Source organism: Notolepis coatsorum, assembly GCF_963971535.1.
Source record: "Notolepis coatsorum genome assembly, chromosome: 15".
Taxonomy (NCBI): Eukaryota; Metazoa; Chordata; class Actinopteri; order Aulopiformes; family Paralepididae; genus Notolepis; species Notolepis coatsorum.
The window spans coordinates 59957150-59980002 of NC_140179.1; the positions used below are offsets into that span (position 1 = coordinate 59957150).

Genomic DNA, 22853 nt, shown 5'->3' on the forward strand with positions numbered 1-22853 from the left:
AAAGAAGCATTTCATACAAAAGTATCCTGTATTTCTGTATGACAACTAATAAAGAAACTTGAACTTGAACTACCCTTACACTTGCACTCTGGTTGGATGCCAGACTTATTTTATTTAAATTTTTTATCTACTTTTTCTCTCTATTTTTTCTCCCCATCCCAATTTCGTATTATCCAATTCTTCCCTCCCCTGTCTCGAACGTTGCTAGACCATGCCTCCCACTGGTCGGCTGCAATATGGACGAAGCCTTGCATCACGTGTCCCCTCCGGTACACGAGGAGGCAGCCGTCGCATCTTTTTACCTGCACAGCGCGATCTCTCGGTGGCGAGGAGTGACGCGTGGGAGGCTCACACTGCCCCGATACTTTATGATTCTGCTGTACACGCGCACCAACCGACCTGTAGGAGTCGCTGTCCACAACGTCCGATCCCCACCCACCAGCTTCCCACCCCCTAATACTGCCAATTGTATTAGTATGAACGACCAGCCAAGCCGGAAGCAACGCCAAGGGCTGGGCTCGAACCCAGCATCTCCTGCGTTGGTGGCGAGCGCCTTGCCCACTGCGCCACTTAGCCGCCCCCAGACTTATTTTTGTTGTACTGTACTTGTGCTGCATGATGACAATACATTTTAATCTAATCTCATCTCCTCTCCTCTGTTCCCAGTGTGCTGATGTGGCGCTACACCAACATCCCCAGCGTGGTGGAGGACGCCGGCAGGAAGGAGAAGCGCTCCAGCGTCTCCCTGATGTGTCTGGAGGGTCTGCTCAGGGTCTTCACCTGCTGCCTGCAGCGCCACCCCGACCGGGTCCTCCAGCTGCTCTCAGCCATAGGTTAGACACTTGTTACATATCTGTAGATACTATATTTATATCTGTACACAGTGGCGGACTCAGGCTGTTTGAAGGGCAGGGGCGAAAAGAAAAAAAGGGCACCTACTTCACAACATGGGACCCTATCAGTGAGCAAAAAGCTATGATACGTAATCTATGGTGAAATAGTCTTCATCCTTGATTAAGATTAACATTGGAATAACATAGACCATCCAGATTAACACTTTGATTACCAGCCATGCGGTGCGCCTTACCCCCGTTGAATGCCACCACCCACTTCAATGATAGCGTTGTGAACGCATAAACTATGTCTTAAATTATGTGTCTAATCTGGCCGTCGCTTATCAATGACTTGTTTGCAGTCAACATTGTCGAAACGGATTGTTTTTTAATCGGTTCATTTCCGTTTTATACCATTTTGAAAAACCCTTATTTTCTTGAAAGTTTCAGGAAGATATAACGATTCTGTGATAAACGACCTTTACTGGAATATTCTGGAATACACAAAAAACGTTGTAATTTTTCGTCCTATTTATGAATCGTTTTCAAATAAACGCTAGATTATCGATAGTATATGTGTACTTATGCACGCTAGCGAAGCCATCTGAAAAATCGATTCTCTCATTTCCTGATCAGCGCACACACACACACACACACATATATGAATCAGAGACCGAGCTCCGTGACGCGTTCGCGGATACAGACTGGGACATGTTTAAAGGAAGCGCCAGTGACGTCAGCGAGTACGCTGATACTGTTGTTTGTTACATAGCAACAGTGGTAGACGGCATTGTCCTCACAAAGAAGGCGCGGGTTTTCCCAAACCAGAAACCTTGGGTGGACAGCACTATAAGAACAGCCCTAAACTCACGCACCACGGCTTATAACCTGGGCAGAGAGTCAGGAAATATGGAAGAGTACAAGGCTTCAGTCTACACTCTGCGCAAGGCTGTTAAACTTGCTAAGAGGACATATGCTGAGAAACTGGAGACACAAATGGCACAAAACGACACAAGAGGCTTGTGGAGGGGACTGAAGACAATAACTGACTACAAAGTCAGCGCCCCCTCAATGGGGAGCGACGACGCCTCTCTAGCGGACAAACTCAACTCCTTCTACGCTCGGTTCGGTGTAGACAGTGTCGCCGCTAGCCCTCTGGCTAGTGACGTCACTGGCGCACCGGCTGTTGTGGAGGGGGGGGGGGGCAACCGCGGGGGGGCGGGGGCGCTCTCTCGTTGTCGGAACACAGTGTGAGAAGAGCATTTATGCAGGTGAACACCAGGAAGGCTGCAGGCCCAGATGGTATAACAGAACGCATACTTAAGTCCTGTGCAAACCAGCTTGCCCCGGTGTTCACCGCCATATTTAATCAATCCCTGGCGGAGTCAGTAGTCCCTGCCTGCTTCAAGATGTCTACCATCATCCCTGTACCGAAGAAACCCTCCCCAACATGTCCAAATGATTACAGACCGGTGGCACTCACCTCTGTGGTCATGAAATGTTTCGAGAGGCTGGTCAAGGACCACATTTGTGCCTCTCTCCCCAGTGATATGGACCCTATGCAATTTGCATACAGGACAAACAGGTCCACTGATGACGCGGTCTCCCAGGTACTGCACAGCACTCTCTCCCACCTTGACCGTCAGAAGGGGGGCTATGTGAGACTGTTGTTCATTGACTACAGCTCAGCGTTCAACACCATAGTCCCCACCAGACTGGTGGACAAGCTGATCGAGCTAGGCCTGAGCTCCGCCCTGAGCGCCTGGGTACTGGACTTTCTGAGTGAAAGACCCCAGGCGGTCAGGGTGGGGGGTCAGACCTCCAACACCATCACCCTGAGCATCGGGTCCCCCCAGGGCTGTGTTCTAAGCCCCCTGCTGTACTCACTCTACACACACGACTGTGCGGCCAAGTTCAGCTCCAACTCCATTGTGAAGTTCACCGACGACACGGTGGTGGTGGGGCTGATCTCGGACAACGACGAGAAGGCCTACCGAGAGGAGGTTGAGGTACTGGAACGTTGGTGCCAGGACAACAGCCTGCTCCTGAACATTGGTAAAACCAAGGAGCTGATCGTGGATTATAGGAGAGGACAGCAGGAGACACACACACCACTGACGATTAACGGGGCTACCGTGGACAGGGTGAGCAGCTTCAAGTACCTGGGGGTCCACATCTCAGAGGACCTGACATGGTCAACACACATAGACACAGTAGTAAAGAAAGCGAAGCAGCGCCTCTACCACCTGAGACAGTTAAGGAAGTTCAGAGTATCGGGGAAGATACTCCAGTCCTTCTACTCAGGAGCTGTAGAGAGCATCTTGACCGGAAACATCACTGCCTGGTATGGGAACAGCACGGCACAGGACAAGAAGGCCCTACAGAGAGTGGTGCGCTCAGCCGAGCGTACCACGGGTATTGCGCTACCTCCCCTGCAGGCTCTATACAACAAGAGGTGCAAATCCAGAGCCTGCAGGATAATGAAAGACCCCCACCACCCCAATAACAGCCTGTTCCAGCTGCTGAGGTCAGGCAGACGCCTGCGAACTCCAGCTACTAGGACGGAGAGGCTTAGGCTAAGCTTCTTCCCCCAGGCCATCAGAGCCTTGAACAATGAACATTGAGAGACACAGAAACTGAACTATCCACACACAAGCACATACACGACACGCACGCTGAGCACGCTCACACACTAGCAGCCACTTTAACACTCATGCCGCACACACGCACACTTATGGCCAGAGGAAAGGCCACTTAAAGTAGTATAACATCAGGAACAGTGTATTGCACTACTAAAGCTACCTAGCATGTCCTATATGCTCTGTAAATACTAATGTACAGATACCGAGATGGCACACCATGTACCTGTTTATTGCACTGTTTTATTGGATTCTATTAATATGTTGTACCACTGTATTTTATTGGATTCTATTATATGTTGTACCACTGTATTGCACATCGTCGCGGGCAAGACCAGCCGCATTTCATTGTATACCTGTATGCCGTGACAATTAAAACTCTTGACTTGACTTGACTTGACATATGGCACACGCTGATATCTCTGTGAAAACAGCTCTGATTATCCTAAGACTGGTAAAATAGATTCCTTACCTCAGATCAGATGTTCTCCAAAAACATTATTCCAATTCCTGATCGCCATTCCAAATATCGATCGCGTTTATTGATTCAGCACTGGGTACTGGAAATATGTATTCCACGCTGTTTTGTGGCTCGGCAATGACTTGGATCTCTTCGTATGGCTTGCCGGAGAAGTAAAATGAGGAAACTGGATTTCCCCCCCCCATGTGTTTCATTCAGTCTAATCCAATGGGGTGCAGTACAACAGGGAGAGACGATACGGGGCGGTATTTTCCCAATGGAGCTCAGACAGAGTTTGCAGCACTAACGTGAGACTAGATTGATGAAATATGAATTCATATCGCTAATAAATGTAAAAAAAAACGACAAAAAAACGCTATTTGTCGTCGCTGGCACTCAACGGTCGGCATGAACTAACGACATATAGCGCCGTTGGCACTCAAAGTGTTAATAGTATAACCACATAAGTATAATAGTATAACCACATGCTAAATGACAATAACACTATGTAACAAACCATCAAATACACTCACAGCACACACATCCACACGCACACACTCACTTTAAACAAACAACTCACTGCAGCACCCACTTTACCCACTTTAGACACTTAACACACTTTATATTTATTGGTAAAGAATTTGCACTACAACTCATACCTCATTACACCTTACTGTAAATTGTACCTAAATTGTACCTCATCCCATTTCTGCATTGTACTGTATATTGTATTGTAACTCAGTTACTTTTCTACTCTGCATTGTATATATGTATATTGAACACTTTTGTCTACGTACTTGACTTCTATTTTATACTTATTATACTTATTTTATACTTATCTATTTTTATCTAGCACAATCTCTGGAGCAAAACAGAAAGAAGCATTTTATATAAAAGTATTTTGTACTTTTGTATGACAACTAATAAAGAAACTTGAACTTGAAACCTCTATGATAAAAACACACAGGGAACAATACACCTTTCAAATGTTTATTTCACCTCATTGTTATGGTGTTTGAAAAGTAGATTTATCATGGTGTTTGAAAAGTAAATGATCATGGTGTTTGAAAAGTAAATTATCATGGTGTTTGAAAAGTGGATTTATCATAGTGTTTGAAACTTAGATGTATCATGGTGTTTGAAGGCCTGCCCTAAACCATTGCTGCAGTGGTACATTTCTCAATGCTAAAGATATCAGTGAGGAATATAAATATTTGGGAAACAGCATTTTAATATGGTCTGGGTTGAAAAATATTGAACCTCTTTAAAAGCTATTTACAACATATATTTTACAGGATATAAAACAGTTCAACAGTTAAAGTTCATTCGAGTGCCGTTGAGCTTCTTCCTTTTTCTCTCCTAACTCCTTCTCTCCTCCCCTTCTCTCCTCCTGCCCTCTCCTTCTCTCCTCCTATAATCCCCTTCTCTCCTCCTGTACTCTCCTTCTCTCCTCCTGTACTCCCCTTCTCTCATCATGTCCTCTCCTTCTCTCCTCTATCTCTCCCTCTCTCTCTCCCTCCCCCCTCTCTATCTTCCCCATTCTCTCCATTAAACTTAATATATTGTACCTGTCTGGATACTGGCTGGATCAGTGGGATATTTTAATGGCAACAGGAGAGCATTCAAGTTGTTGTGTTGTTGTGTCGTTTGAATAATTTCTCTCCCTATCATCATTTTCATCCTCGCTTTCTTTAGCATCTCCATGATCATCTTCATCATCATTTCTCTCCATAGCATCATCTGCATTCTCTTTCCTCAACTTCATCATCATTTCTCTCCATAGCATCATCTGCATTCTCTCTTGCCTCCACTTCTTCATAATTTCTCTCCATAGAATCATCTGCATTTTCTCTTTCCTCCACTTCTTCATCATCTCTTCCTGATATCATTTCCCTCTTGAATATCTCCATCGTCATTGTCTGTACTGTCTTTATCTAAGGTGGAGCAAATAATATTTGTTTTATAATAGTAATATAATTGTACTGTACATAATATTCGTACTGTAGCCTACAATGTTATAATTGTATTATATTATAAAATAATATGTCATAATATTATAGCACTACCATCACTAGCCCTCTTGCCTTGATTGGAATAAAAAGGAGGTTGGTCAATTTAAATGTTTAAGACACCTTTTTCTGTCAAATAAGCATTATTGACCATGTTAGCACCAGATTCTCAGTTATAATCCAAACTATGGCTCTGTGCGACAAGCTTGTACACGTAGTAGTGAGGACTTACAAATTCATACCTGTATCCTTATCTCCTCCCTTACTATTGTTGCTTTGGACCCAATTTTTCAAAGAGAAGCTGCCTCTCGCAGCATTGTTCAGCTACTTTTTAATATTCTTCCGATTTGGCATTCATTGGCATTCTGTAATCATAGAATATAGGCCAATGCTAAACCCACTTTTAAGTTTGCTACCACTCTTAAGTTAGCTTTAATAAGCAATTCACACTGAACTTTAAATTGCTATGGGTATATTTTGTGCAAATAGTCCTAAAATAATTTGTACACTTTATTTCTAAATTGAGAACACAGGTTAGCATAGAATCAGCTAAGCAAGGTACCTGTTTAGTTAGCTAGCTACAGTAGTAATACAGCTAGCCTGCCCTACAGTAGCCTAGGCTAAAACATACTGACATCAATAAAATCACTTGCAGTGTACATACATTAGTAGTAGTACTTAGTAATGCATAATTGGTAAAACAAACTCAATCTTTGCAACTTCAAAGAAAGCTTGATGTATTACCTACCTCACACACAGCAGTAGGATGCAGGGTTACAGCTCAGACTGCATTAAGCCCTCTGACATCTGAACATTCAAGAGGGGATGTGTCTAAAACTGAAAACTTAAATGGATGGAATATTGTAGTGACAGGGCTGTAGCTAACACTTTTGCGTGACATTATTTAACCGTCGCGGCACATGGTCATGTTTAGACCATTGGAAGGGCACCAATGGGCACGTCCTCTAATTTTCGCCTCTCAAAAGGGCATTTTATCGTGATGTTTTCAACTGTGGGGGCACATAGTCAAGTTTAACAATTGGAGGGGCACCAATGGGCACGTCCTCTAATTTTCGCCACTCAAAAGGGCATTTTAGCACGATGTTTTCAACTGTGGGGGGCGCACATGGTCAAATTTAGACCATTGGAGGGGCACATCCTCTAGTTTCTTCACTCAAAAGGGTACTTTTGCGTGATCTTTTTCAACTGTGGGGGCACATGGTCAAGTGTAGACCATTGGAAGGGCACCAATGGGCACGTCCTGTCATTTTTGCCACTCAAAAGGGCCCTTAAGCGCAATGTTTTATTTTTTTTAAACTTAAATTTTTTATTAACATTTATAGACAAACACTTACTGTTACGAAGGATCAGATTAAACCGAATATATATATTTATTTATGGATATATATTGAATAGTATTTGTATATCGTTTGATATCCCTTGTATATTCCTTGTACATATACACGGAATATCCCTTTAGCCTACTATAGCCCATAATAGTTCATTCTCTTATTGGACAAAGGACCAGGCGCCAGGGGACCAGCCCCTGGCGTCAAGTTCAAAGGTACCGACGAGACATGTCCGTACTAGCCCCGGCTCCGCTCAGGGATACGGCTACCGAAATGAGAGTGGCACTATTTGTTCACCGTGCATATAAATATGGCGCAAGTAAATGTAGAAGTCCCTTACCCTTCTTCCCAACTTAGTAACAGAACGTGAAGCCTCACCCACGATACGACGTGCGGTGAAGTATGGCCTGTTTGGCCTTAGAATAGCATTGAGACCTCGTGCGAATTAATAACTGAATTGTCAGAGTTTGGCACTGTACCGTCGAGTGCGACGTATTTCTATCAAGTAATAATAGTCTATCGTGTATGGTGCATCGTGCGGTTAGAGTTCTAAAGTGACCAGCATCTCCAACGCTTCCTCGTGTTATCTAGAGTCTTATCCAGATTGGGCCGACCACATGGCGCTTTCATCCGAGGAGATCTAGGCGAGGACCGAGGGACATGTACACTGGATTACCTACCCGACGACTGCTGAGCCCTATGCGGCTGGAATATATATTTGCTTTGGTACTGTGATTTGTGGAGCGGATAATCGCCGACGCCTGTGAGTGTTGGATTTACCCCCGAGAGGAGTCAAGTTGAGTCGGCGCTCAGAGAGACTGAGGTCGCCTAGCTTCTTCTTCATTGTGGAGCTACAGCCTACAAGAGAACCAAGGTGTATTCATCTGCGGATCAAGAGTCTATTGCACTGTCTTCTGTACTTGAAGTCTCCATAGATATCGTTGACCAGACGGTCTACTACTGACTGCTCTCCTACCCCCCCTACCGGCTTACAACCGGGAGGACCCCCTCCAGTATATCCCGCTATATCACCAGTGACCATAGATATAATTCCCTAAGAGCCAGGTTGTATACTTGCTTCCTGCGTAACCAGAGATTGGACATTCAGTGTTGATTTGCCTACGAGTACTCATTTGCCTTATAAGTGCATTCAAATGATAAATGTAAGATAAATATTCTATGTACCTTTTGCTCCATTAAATATTTGATTATTACCTTTGACTGGAACCGATTTCATTGTGGAAAGTGTTCATCATATTTAGATATCGTGTACTGTATGGCCAGTAGTTAAAGTACATAAAGCGGTAGTGGTTTAATGATACCATACTTATCAATACAGTCAGGGAATTGTACCCCTCAGTTACACTTACACAATACCTACAATGACATCAACAACACAACAGTACATCTACATGGGCCCCTTGAATTCGGCCGCGCTCAGCCTACTAGACCTCCACCCCCAGAAACAGGGCTCCCCCACATCCCAGGGCCGTCCCACGTGGGGCCGAGCACTCAGCGACACGGGTACCTTGAATTTGATTGGGCCAGGCCCAGCAGAGGTTTGAGGGGTGGCACTCCCCCCCCCACCGAGCCAAGCCCGCTACCTCCCATGTCACCAAGCACCCCACCCCATGGCCGACGACCCCACAACATCCAAGACCCCCCCCCCCCTCCCGGGCCAAACCGCCGAAGCGATGGTCCCCCTCCCCCGACACCCCCCCCCCCTGAGCTAAGCCCATAGGAGCCCCCCATATCCCAGGCCAGCGACACGGGTCCCTTGAATCAATTGGGCCAGTCCCAGTAGGGGAAAGGATAGGGGACCCCCCCCCCCCCCACCGAGCCAAGCCCGCTATTTCCCATGCCACCGAGAGCCCCACCCCACGCCCACTGACCCCCCAACACAGGGCCCCACCGGGCAAAGCCCAGCCTCTCTGATCCCCCTGAGAGAAACCCTTCCTCCCGCCCTCCTCCCCGAGAGACAGAACACCCCCATATCCTGATCCACCATGCGCGGAGCCGAGCCCCCACCCGACCGCCAGACCCACAAGAACCCCAAGCCCAGGCCTGCAGAAGGCCAAAGCACCATGCCTCAATGGTCCCCCGACCCCCCGCCGCAGAAGGCCAAAGCACCATGCCTCAATGGTCCCCCGACCCCCCGCGACCCCAAGCCCGGTGCCTCCCCGGCCCGGTGGCGTGTAGTCTTTTACCAACGGAGTTGCAGTTCCGCGTTCGGGTTCCGCGATCTGATTGGCCACTGACGTTTCTCTCAGCGCCAATCGCGTTCCGCCTATTTCTGCCTCTAACAGCCTGCTAGCACACCTAGTTCTGGCGAAAGACTCCTGCCTGTGGCTGAATAATGAAGCCCAAAGTCGTGTCACATGCAGGAGCATATTACCTACAAATAGAATGCTCATGCGGTTTTTAGGCTACTGGTAGGCTATTCTTATGCCGTGCTCACTCCGGCGTTAGAAGGTAGCCTAATAACTGGCATGTTTCAACACCAGTCGTCTGTCGTCTGATGTGGCTGCCGGTCTTATGGAACTCCACTCCACAAGAGCTCGATATTGAATGTCAAACCTAGATACAGTAGAAACAGCTCGAAAGCACACATGGCTACACTCTGTATGCAGCAATGACCACCTCCTGACCTTAGGCGGATTATAGCTACCCGAATAATCAAGATATTAAAACTCACTGCTCGTCCACCCAACGTAAACAGAGCAGAGATAAGCTTCAAATCACTCAGCAAGATCGCACAATAATGAAGTCGTGTTTTGAACATTTATGTTGTGTTGATGGAATCACGTTAATATAGAGAGATGAAAACAATACGTTATTTCGATTGATATGAATAGCTAGTTAGTATATTGATGTGATGTCGGACTTGGATAATACTAGCAGGCTGCAGGCTGTTAGAGGCAGAACTGGCGTAACGCGATTGGCGCTGGCCAATCAGATCGCGGAACCCGAACGTGGAACTGCAACTCCGTTGGTAAAAGACTACACGCGGCCCGGTGACCAGACCGCCACGGCGGCCGAGGACCCCAGGAAACCCCACCCCCCCCACACCAATCCCACAACACGCAAGGCCCCCCCTCACCCGGGTCGAACCGCCGGGACGATGGCCCCTCCCCCCGACACCCCCCCCCACTGAACCCAGCCTGCCCACCTCTGTACCTCCCATGTCACCGACATTACCGCATAGATTTATGAAAATAAAACTAACCCAATAAGAAAAAATTACATGAATATAAATGGTTATATGGTTCGCACTCTTTCCCCGGTTGGCGGTTTGGAGGGGGATCAGCCCTCCCACTGGAGAAGCCCCCCCCCCAGAGACGGAGATACCCCCCAAAGGAGATTCTCCAAGCCTCTCTTCATGTCCAACATTTTGAATTCTTGTCCTTCATATTTGTCCATTTGCACATTTAAAGCAACTGCTATTCTAACATAACTCTGAAGAAATAATATATAAGAAGACTAAAGACAATTGGCACTTCCCAGGTAATTCTTTTTAACCCCGTTTGACCCACGTTGGCAGGTTGGAGGGGTAAGGCTCTCCTGGAGAGGGCCCCTCCTTATTAATCAGAACGATGCTGAGAAGCTAATTCATGCATTCATATCTAGCCGGCTAGACTACTGTAATGCACTTTTCACAGGTCTCCCTAAGAAAACCACAGAGAGGCTTCAGCTAATCCAAAACTCTGCAGCCCGACTGCTAGCTAGAACCAAAAGGAGAGAGCACATTAGTCCAGTCTTAGCCGCTTTACACTGGCTTCCTGTAACATTTAGAATTGACTTTAAGGTCCTTCTCCTTACATACAAAGCTCTAAATGGACAGGGACCTAGCTACATCGCCAACACTCTAATAAATTACACACCAGCAAGAACACTGCGATCATCAGCTGCTGGACTACTAGAGGCTCCCAGAAGCAGTCAAAAGAGGATCGGTAATGCAGCCTTTATCAACTATGCCCCAAAACTATGGAACAAACTACCCCAAAACATCAGGGAAGCCAACTCGCTAGACATCTTTAAAAGACAGCTTAAAACCTATCTCTTTGCTCAGGCATTTCACTGATAGATATCTGCTACCACCTAGTGGCAAGAGGAAACATCAGGGATATCCTGACACAACTTGTATTTATTCTTACCCTGCCTACTCTTTTACACTGCCTATCAAATTCATGTGTCGGTTATTGCACTTTTTACTTCTTACTGATGACTATTTTTAAACTGAATCATTTTAAACTATTCTTATTATTTGCTATGCTCGCTCATGCCTGTTTTTTTTTTTTTTTTTTTTTTTTTTTTATGTCCGTCGGTTAGTGCACTTTTTAATTACTGAATAGAGAGCCTATTAGGATGCTAGATCCTAATGTGAAACACTATGCTGTTAGTAGAACCAGGTTAACTGTGTCCTGGCTGTAGTAGAACCAGGTTAACTGTGTCCTGGCTGTTAGTAGAACCAGGTTAACTGTGTCCTGGCTGTAGCATTGTAGAACCAGGTTAACTGTGTCCTGGCTGTAGTAGAACCAGGTTAACTGTGTCCTGGCTGTTGTAGAACCAGGTTAACTGTGTCCTGGCTGTAGTAGAACCAGGTTAACTGTGTCCTGGCTGTTAGTAGAACCAGGTTAACTGTGTCCTGGCTGTAGCAGTTTGGTTTGTTAGAACAGACTGTAATCTTATGCTTATGGCAGATCAATCGGCATGGATTGTCTGTAAACTTTAATACATGGCAGTTTGGTTTGTTAGAACAGACTGTAATCTTCACTTGCTTATGGCAGATCAATCAGCATGGATTGTCTGTAAACTTTATGCATTGTTGTCACTTGCCATATCTTGCTATGCTCGCTCATGCCTGTATTTTTTATGTCCGTTCTATTTTATAATTTTTATTTTATTTTATTTTATTTTTATTTTACTATTTTTAAACTGAATCATTTTAAACAATTTTTACTATTTGTGTTACTGAAAACTGTAAGCGGAGAGCCTATTGGGATGCTAGATCCTAATGTGAAACACTGTGATTCTATGCTCGCTTATGCCTGTATTTTTTACTGTTGTGAAGCACTTTGAACTGCAACCTCTGTATGAAAAGTGCTATACAAATAAAGTTATTATTATTATTATTATTATAACAACGGAGATATTCCCAGTGGGGATTCTCCAATGTCCCTATTATTGTCCAACATTTTATTTGAATTTTTATCTTTCATATGATAGTACATTTCCCGAGCTCCCGGTCAGGTCTCCGAATGTGATTCCCCATGTTCCCCGTCATCTTAGTTGTGTGTCATGTGTGCTAGTGTCCTCAGTTTAGTCTAGCAGTAGCACGTATTATTTGTATTAAATGCCCCGAATTAAGTCCCAATTTCCCCAACTAATGTGTTTACCTTGTCTGTACTCCCAGTGGTCTGTGTGTTGTCTGCAGTGTGTCTCGAATCATAACCTCCATTCACTATCTAATTATATGCATATGTGATATTGAATCTTGGTCGGTGTGTATGACCTCAGTGCTCGAGTCCTGCTTGGTGTGAGACTTCGTTATTCGAGTTCTGGCTGGTCCGGTTGATCTCGGTGCTCGGATCCCGGTTGGTGTGTGTGGCCTCCGTGTTCGTATCTTGGCCGGCCCGGGCGGCCTCCGCACCTGCATCTTGTGTGCGGATGGTCCGGCCGACCTTGGTGCCCCGAGTCCTGGTTGGTCCGATTGTATCCAGCATTTCCCTGTCCCTCCCCCGGGGGCCATCCATTTCACCTCTCCCGAACCAGCCTACATGCTCCTCTGAACACCCCGCACTGCATCGAGTCCAGTCCGCATGTTGGTCATGTTAGCTTGCAGCTCCTTCTCCAGCCAGGCCTCGCTGCGGTCCAATGTCTCGTCAGCTTGTATCCCTTGCTGCACCATTTTCATTGTGTTAACTTCCATGTTAGCTTGCAGCTCCTTCTCCAGCCAGGCCTCGCTGCGGTCCAACGTCCCGTTAGCTTGTATCACTTGCTGCGTCATATTCATCGTGCTAACCTCCATGTTAGATTGCAGCTCCTTCTCCAGCCATGCCTCGCTGCGGTCCAACGCCTCACTAGCTTGTATCACTTGCTGTGCTACATTCATTGTGTTAACTTCCATGTTAGCTTGCAGCTCCTTCTCCGGCCAGGCCTTGCTGTGGTCCAACGCCATGTTAGCTTGTATTCCCCGACCCGTCTCCAACTCCTCCCTGAGTCCATCGATGTTGCCCTGGATGTTCCGCATGCTAGCTTGGATAGCCATTGCGTTAGCCTGTATGCTAGCTTGTAGCTCCTGGTGCATGCTCTGCTTGTTAGCTTGTACGCTAGCTTGTATGTCAGCTTGTATAGCTTGGTTAGCCATTACGTTAGCTTGTATGCTAGCTTGTAGCTCTTGGTTAGCTATTGCGTTGCTAGCTTGAAGCTCTGCTATCTCGCCCTGGATGTTCTGCGTGCTAGCTTGGATAGCTTGTGTAGCTAACGCGCTAGCCCGTGTGCTAGCCTGTATGCTAGCTGCCCCCCGCTCCAAGCTAGCTATTAGCTCCTCTGCCCACCGCGGCATGGTCGCTTCTCTCTTGTTTTTTCTCGTGTTCATCCTTCCTCTTCTCTTATATCCTTGAATTGTCACTTTTTATTTCGTTTCGAGTTGTTTTACTTCCTCTTTTGATATTCATTGACCGGGAGCTCTTTCATGTGACTGCTCACCAGAACGTCGCAAACCGGAACCCCGCGCAATGTTTTCAACTGTGGGGGCACATGGTCAAGTTTAGACCATTGGAAGGGCACCAATGGGCATGTCCCCTAGTTTTTGCCACTCAAAAGGGCACTTTAGGTTTAGCGCAATGTTTTCAATTGTGGGGGCACATGGTCAAGTTTAACCATTGGAGGGGCACGTCCTCTCATTTTCGCCACTCAAAAGGGCACTTTAGCGCAATGTTTTCAACTGTGGGGGCACATGATCACGTTTAACCATTAGAGGGGCACCAATAGGGCACATCCTAAAAAGAAATTCACTCAAAAGGGCACTTTTGCATGACATTATTTAACCGTGGGGCACATGGTCAAGTTTAGACCATTGGAAAAGCACCAATAGGGCACACCTTCTCATTTTTCGCCACTCAAAAGGGCACTTTAGCGCGTGTTTTTCAACCGTGGGGGCACCAGGGGGGGGGGGGGATCCGCCAGTGTCTGTTAGGGATGGGTACCTTTCACATTTGAACCGATACCGGTACCGGTACCTGTGAATTGATACCGGTACCCAACGGTACCTTTTTTCGGTACTTTAGTCTCAAGAAATTTTATTTACCTACATCAGTCGAAAAAAAAAAATCCAAACTTCAAATAACTACAATTTCGACAGTTTTCGGCTTGTCATTGCTCCGACTGCTTTGTTGTTGAATCAAGTCAAATCCTAGGTAAGCATATATTGTGCGTGTGAACGTTGACATAAAAAAAAATAAAAAATTAATAAAAAATATTTATTTTTATTTTTTTTTTATTTTTTTTTTCGGTTTCTCACTTGATTCGATACTCGGTAGTACCGACGTGTTTCGGTTCGGTACCTCAAAAGTACCGAATTCGGTACCCATCCCTAGTGTCTGTACATATCCCTTAGATTGGGGCTTTAAATCCTAAATCTGGATCATGGCCTGTAAGAAGAACCCAATGAGTTGATAGTGTGAGCGGTTCATGTCGTACTTCAGACACTGTGTGAAACTCTCCATCACTCCTTGTGTTCCAGAGTCGTCGTCCTCCTCTGAGGAGGAAGATCCACAGAAGGGCAGCGTCACGGAGATTACCTTCTTCTACATCCGACAGTTCCAGGTGGGAATGTTACCTGCTGCTGCTCTGGAAGCAGGTCCAGCGTTAAAGGAAAACTCCAACATTTTGGGATATTAGCTTACCGTCTTCTCCAGAGAGAGACGAGAAGATAGATACCAGTTTCCTCTCTGTGCGTTCAGTAGAAAGCTATCTGGCTGCACGTTAGCCTAGCTTAGCACAATGAATGGAAGCGGACATGACTGGGTAGCCTAGCCATTGTCCAACTAACACCTCTCTCGAAGGCTACCCGGTCATGTCCGCTTCCATTCATTGTGCTAAGCTAGGCTAATGTGCAGCCAGATAGCTTTCTACTGAACGCACAGAGAGGAAACTGATATCTATCTTCTTGTCTCTCTCTGGAGAAGACGGTAAGCTAATTTCCCAAAATGTTGGAGTTTTCCTTTAACGCCAAGCCCTGAATGCCTGTAACGTCAATCTTTGGCAAAATCAACAATCGAATGCCTTAGTTATCATGTTATTGAATGCCTTGGTTATTATCATGTTATTGAATGTCTTGGTTATTATCATGTTATTGAATGCCTTGGTTATTATCATGTTATTGAATGCCTTGGTTATCATGTTATTGAATGTCTTGGTTATTATCATGTTATTGAATGTCTTGGTTATTATGTTATTGAATGCCTTGGTTATTATCATGTTATTGAATGCATTGGTTATTATGTTATTGAATGCCTTGGTTATTATGTTATTGAATGTCTTGGTTATTATCATGTTATTGAATGCCTTGGTTATTATGTAATTGAATGTCTTGGTTATTATCATGTTATTGTATGTCTTGGTTATCATGTTATTGAATGCCTTGGTTATTATGTTATTGAATGTCTTGGTTATTATCATGTTATTGAATGCCTTGGTTATCATTTTATTGAATGTCTTGGTTATTATCATGTTATTGATTGCCTTGGTTATCATGTTATTGGATGCCTTGGTTATTATCATGTTATTGAATGCCTTGGTTATCATGTTATTGGATGCCTTGGTTATTATCATGTTATTGAATGCCTTGGTTATTATCATGTTATTGAATGTCTTGGTTATTATTATGTTATTGAATGCCTTGGTTATTATCATGTTATTGAATGCCTTGGTTATTATGTTATTGAATGCCTTGGTTATTATCATGTTATTGAATGCCTTGGTTATGTTATTGAATGCCTTGGTTATTATGTTATTGAATGCCTTGGTTATTATCATGTTATTGAATGCCTTGGTTATTATGTTATTGAATGCCTTGGTTATTATCATGTTATTGAATGCCTTGGTTATTATGTTATTGAATGCCTTGGTTATTATCATGTTATTGAATGTCTTGGTTATTATCATGTTATTGAATGTCTTGGTTATTATCATGTTATTGAATGCCTTGGTTATTATCATGTTATTGAATGTCTTGGTTATCATGTTATTGAATGCCTTGGTTATTATGTTATTGAATGCCTTGGTTATTATCATGTTATTGAATGTCTTGGTTATCATGTTATTGAATGCCTTGGTTATTATGTTATTGGATACCTTGGTTATTATCATGTTATTGAATGCCTTGGTTATTATCATGTTATTGAATGCCTTGGTTATTATGTTATTGAATACCTTGGTTATTATCATGTTATTGAATGCCTTGGTTATTATGTTATTGGATACCTTGGTTATTATCATGTTATTGAATGCCTTGGTTATTATGTTATTGAATGCCTTGGTTATTATCATGTTATTGAATGTCTTGGTTATTATTATGTTATTGAATGCCTTGGTTATTATCATGTTATTGAATGCCTTGGTTATTATCATGTTATTGAATGCCTTGGTTATTATCATGGTATTGAATGCCTTGGTTATTATGTTATTTAATGCCTTGGTTATTATCATGTTATTGAATGCCTTGGTTATTATGTTATTGAATGCCTTGGTTATTATCATGTTATTGAATGCCTTGGTTATTATCATGTTATTGAATGCCTTGCTTATTATCATGTTATTGAATGTCTTGGTTATTATCATGTTATTGAATGTCTTGGTTATTATCATGTTATTGAATGCCTTGGTTATTATCATGTTATTGAATGTCTTGGTTATCATGTTATTGAATGCCTTGTTTATTATGTTATTGAATGCCTTGGTTATTATGTTATTGAATGCCTTGGTTATTATCATGTTATTGAATGCCTTGGTTATTATCATGTTATTGAATGCCTTGGTTATTATGTTATTGAATGCCTTGGTTATTATCATGTTATTGAATGCCTTGGTTATTATGTTATTGAATGCCTTGGTTATTATGTTATTGAATGCCTTGGTTATTATCATGGTATTGAATGCCTTGGTTATTATCATGGTATTGAATGCCTTGGTTATTATGTTATTGAATGACTTGGTTATTATCATGTTATTGAATGCCTTGGTTATTATCATGTTATTGAATGCCTTGGTTATTATCATGGTATTGAATGCCTTGGTTATTATGTTATTGAATGACTTGGTTATTATCATGTTATTGAATGCCTTGGTTATTATCATGTTATTGAATGTCTTGGTTATTATCATGTTATTGAATGCCTTGGTTATTATCATGTTATTGAATGCCTTGGTTATCATGTTATTAAATGTCTTGGTTATCATGTTATTAAATGCCTTGGTTATTGTCATGTTATTGAATGCCTTGGTTATGCCCGTATAACCAAGCAGAACAGACAAATCACAGTTAAAAGGCTGGGTGACAGTTGCAGGTGTGTGTAAACAACTCTGTCATTGAGTCTTTAAAAGTAGTGAGGGGGATACATTTGTCAATTTTCGTCTTGTTCATACTGCTGGGAGCAGCACATTGGAAGGAGGGTTGACCAAAGGAAGTGTTAACTCGCCTTATTCAAACTTTAACAGATCGTAGCTGATTCTAGATCAGTCCTCCCACACCTCGCGCTCATTTTTAGCCTCGAGCCAAATCCACAGTTCTCTCCCCCTCCCTCCCCTCTCCGCTCCGTGTCTCTCTCTCTCTGACCCGCACATCTGCGCCCCTGTCCACAGAGGGCGCTGTTCACACAGCTGAACGGAGAAGAGGATGAATTCAACAGCAAAGAGGCTCAGCTGCTGGTCAACATCCTGAGTGTTCTCTCACGCCAGCTGGAGCCGTCCTCCGAGCAGGTAGGTGTCCTCTGAAGTGTCAAGGTCAACTTTATTTATATAGCACATTTAAAATCAACCGAAGTTGTACCAAAGTGCTGTACAATACAAAAACAGAAATACTCAAAGAAATACAAAATACAGTATACACACAAAGTCATAAAAACTACAATAAAGTTTAAAAAACAATCACGACACGACCAGGGATGTGGAGTGTACTTTGTAGGGTCATGTAGAGATCAGGACTGGCCCTCTGAAGTGTACTTTATAGTGTCATCCTTTTTACATAATCTGTAGATACTATATCTATATCTGTACATATCCCTTACCTACTCCCTTACTAGTTACACTGCTGGCCAGTACAACTTACTACCATAGTGTCTTTATACCTGTATCACTGGACATATTAATACTACAACTCTGTACATACATCTGATTAGCACTATTACTCAGTAGTACTAATTGATATATTTTATACCCAGTTTAATCAGCTGTACATTGTATATTACTAGATTCAGATTCAGATTTTTTTAATAAGCCATATGTGTAAACGCATTGTAATTGTTTCGGCAATTACAGTGTGCATTTTTTCATAAATCTTTTTTTCACATAACAACAGCAACAACAGACACAGGACAAAGACAGTGCAGTGAAGGATTAATTATTTGAATAAATATATATATATATAAAGTGCAGAGTTCCAGTCAGTCCCAGTGCAGTATTTTTGCCAGTGTCATTGTTATTTTTTTGCACTTTACTGTTACATTTGCACTCTTGTTAGATGCCAAAACGTATTTTAGTTGTACTGTACTTGTGCTGTATGATGACACTACATTTGAATCTAATCTAATGTGGATCAGGGCTGGTCCTCCACAACACCACAGGTTTCCAGAGACTATGATATTCTGTGTGGTCTATTTTGATGCGTATGTGATGTGAGGAGTGGTTTTGAGTCGACTTGCCCCCCCTACCTGACTGACCTCCTTCTCCCTTACCGCCCCACCCGTTCCCTCCGGTCCTCTTCCACTCTTTCCCTCACTGTCCCGTCATCCAAACTTAAAAGTTTTGGTGACCGGGCATTTTCACGAGCTGCACCCAGACTGTGGAACTCCCTCCCTCAGACCATCAGAGACTCTCCCTCACTCTCCACCTTCAAATCCAGACTCAAAACCTACCTGTTCCCCCAAGCATTTAACCTTCCCTACCCATAACCACCCTCCTCCAACCTACCACCTCCCCTCCCCTACTTTCTCTCCCTCTTCTGCCCTCCTCCCCTCCCTTCAGTTTCCTTACTTCCCTGACTGTTCCCCTACTGGACTCTGTATCTGTTACTTGTTACCCGTGGTTTTACATCCTGCATATTCATACTGTTGCTTATTCCCTGTGGTTCTTTGTTTCTCTGTTAATTTGTTTTTGCTCATTGTCAGCGTCTTTGGGTTCTTGAAAAGCGCTTTATAAATAAAATGTATTATTATTAGTATTATTATTATTATTATTATTATTTTATTACATAGAATTTTAACAAACGCCTTAGTGACTTGTTGTTATATTTCTATTTGTTATCATCCGTGTCAATCACATGCGTTGGTCCCACCCCCACAGATTACATGTTGGCCCTCGACTCTGTTGAAAAGGTCTGGGCTGGCGACCCTGATGGAGGTGATGTTTAGGTTTCCAAATAGGTAAACTACGTTTGTCTCTTTCTCATTCATCTGTAAGTTTGTTCAGATGATTACCTGGACCGTTAAGATCTGCAAGGAGACCAGCTTTGGTGAGTCCCACTTCTTCTTCCAAGTCAGGGAATCCAAGTGTCATAGCAGCAGGTAGGATAGGTAGTAATAATAATAGAACATATAACTAGTAGGGGTGTAACGATTCACAAAAACCACGGTACGGTACGTACCTCGCTTTTGAAGTCAAGGTTCGGTACGGGTTTTCGGTAAAGTGGGGGAAAGTTTGGCTTTCCATGTTCCACTCAGGGGTGATGTATTGTGCAGTAACTAATTGTACTTGTAGGGCTGTCAACGAATATTCTATATTGAAATTAATAATCGACTTGTAAAAAAAAAATTAAAATAATTATTATTATATTAGATTGTGAAAAAAACAGCCCCCGGTGGGCGGTCGTTAGTGGTTAACATACCACTGTATTCGTTCGGTACACAGCCGTTCGGTACGGTACACACTGAAACGGTTCGGTACGGATACGTGTACCTTTACACCCCTAATAAATAGGGCTGGGTATCGCCACTGATTTCCCAAAGTGATTCGATTCTGATTCACAAGGTCCCAAATCGATTCGATTTGCAATTCGATCAGATTCAATTAAATGCTATAAATGGTTCAAGGAACCCTCTAACATGTTGCATTATACAAAATATCAATGTTTCCATTAAGAATTGACTCTCAAGCAGTTACATGAATGTACTTTTTATTGGAACATTGGCTTTTGCATATGTCACGTCTGGGAGATGTCTCAGTAAGTGGTTTCATAGATTTGTTGTATTTCCACAATATTTCACCTCGACTTTGCACAGCTTACATAATTATGGCTTTGCTTTTGTCCAGCTCTTCTCTGTCGTCATGTTTTATTTTTTTTACTTTGACCAGTCAGCTGGTTCTTTTCGCGTTTATCGCTTTTTCTGGTCAAGTATGACCGACAGAAACAGGTTGAATGGGGTATAGATCGGGGGAAAGACACTCTGAGAAAATACGGCGAGTCCGGGAGTCGAACTCGTGTACCCCAGATCCGTGACGCGTACGGTTGTCCCCGACGCCGAAATAGCGTTCGAGGTACGCGGTGAGCTACTGGAGCTCCCCTGTCGTCATGTTTTTTAAATCCAAAATGCAACCAGACATCGGTGACTTGAGTGATGCTTTCACTTCATCCATGTTTGTAGATTCAAACATGTTGCGCGAGATCTGGACACGAGATGACCAGGAAGGGAAATGGCAACGACTCATTCAAATGAAGATCGATTCAGGATCGGGAAATTGATTTTTTTTTAACCTAGCCCTACATAGAACAAAGTGCAAGTAGTAATGATTATAGTGATAGCAATAGTAGTAGTGAACACTAACAGTAGTGAGTGGCAGGATTCAATCAGACAGTAGTAATAGTGATGATGGTATACATGGTCCAAACTGTAGTAACACACTGTACCAGAGTCTGTGCAGAGTTTATTATTAAGAGTCAGATAGTTCTAACAGTGTTTATTATTAAGAGTCAGATAGTCCTAACCCTGATGATGGCGCTGCTCCGACCGGCTGCCTCTCTGTTCGCTCCGTCGAGACTGTGTTTACTTTTGTTAATATTTATAGTTTTTAGAGTTTTGTTCGTACCAACTGTTGGTGCATTTAATGTATATGACCGTCAGTCACTCATAGACATTGGATTACGGGAAACTTATCAACTGGATTACTCACTGGATCAGCTTTCCGAACCGCATCAATGGCCTGAAGAAATTCTCCGGAGATCAGGACCAGATCCTTTGTTCCTAGACCCCAGGAACAGAGGAACCAGACGGCGAGGGAAGAGGGCTGGGATCCGTAACAGGCTGAGATCCAGACGCCACCGTACACCACTGCCCAGTATATTGCTAGCCAATGTACAATCAATTGACAATAAACTGGATGACATCCGAGCAAGGATTCAATATCAAAGAGACGTTAGGGACTGCAACGTCCTCTGCTTCACCGAGACGTGGTTGACGCCGGACGTCCCAGACCACGCAATTCAACCGGCTGATCACTTCTTTATCCATCGCAAGGATCGGACATCATCAGAGTCCGGTAAACAACGTGGAGGAGGTATTGCCTTCATGTTTAACAAAAATTGGAGCGACCCAACTAACGTGAAGGAATTATCCAACCACTGCTCCCCAGAACTGGAATATATAACCATCAAGTGTCGTCCTTTCTTCCTCCCGAGGGAGTTAACGGCGATCGTCCTGGTCGGAGTGTATATTCCACCGCAAGCCAGCAACAAGGTTGCGCTCTCCAGACTACACGACGAGGTAAATAGAATCCAAGTGGCGAATGTTAACGCCGCCATTTTAGTTCTGGGAGATTTCAATAGCGCCAATCTGAGAAAGGTATTGCCTGACTTCTATCAGCATGTGACTTGCAACACCAGAGGCGGTAACATCCTAGATCACTGTTACACGCAATTTAAAGGTGGCTACAAGGCTCATTCTGATAGTGGCTTTGGTAAGTCAGATCACGCATCCATTTTTCTTTCACCAAAGTACAGACAGAGAATTAAAAGTACTCCCGTAGTCTCGCGAGAGGTGCAGAAATGGGATGTGACGTCAGAGGAGACGATCCGGTCAGTGTTTCACCACACAGACTGGATTGTGTTCCGCGACACAGATAACATTAATGCCTACACGGAGACAGTGCTGGACTATGTTTGTACTAGGGTGAAAGAAACAATCCCCACTACCAAAATGAAAGTTTACCCAAATCAAAAACCCTGGGTAGACAAATCCGTCCGTGAAGCTCTGAGAGAGCGCACCAAAGCATACAACGAAGGCCTAGAGGCAGGCAACATGAATGACCACAAGGTGGCGCGATACAACGTAAGGAGGACAGTGTCAGAGGCC

The 22853-nt window shown here is 43.7% G+C and overlaps 1 protein-coding gene across 1 annotated transcript in view; it reads left to right on the top strand.

The window, feature by feature from the left end:
* The window catches only part of fanci (FA complementation group I), a 122967-nt gene that overhangs the window by 71425 nt on the left and 28689 nt on the right, over positions 1-22853 (top strand). The window contains exons 25-28 of the mRNA XM_084330243.1: positions 667-833; positions 15035-15117; positions 18154-18270; positions 19969-20020. Of these exons, the coding sequence (XP_084186369.1) occupies positions 667-833; positions 15035-15117; positions 18154-18270; positions 19969-20020 (419 nt within the window). The remainder of the gene's footprint in view (positions 1-666; positions 834-15034; positions 15118-18153; positions 18271-19968; positions 20021-22853) is intronic.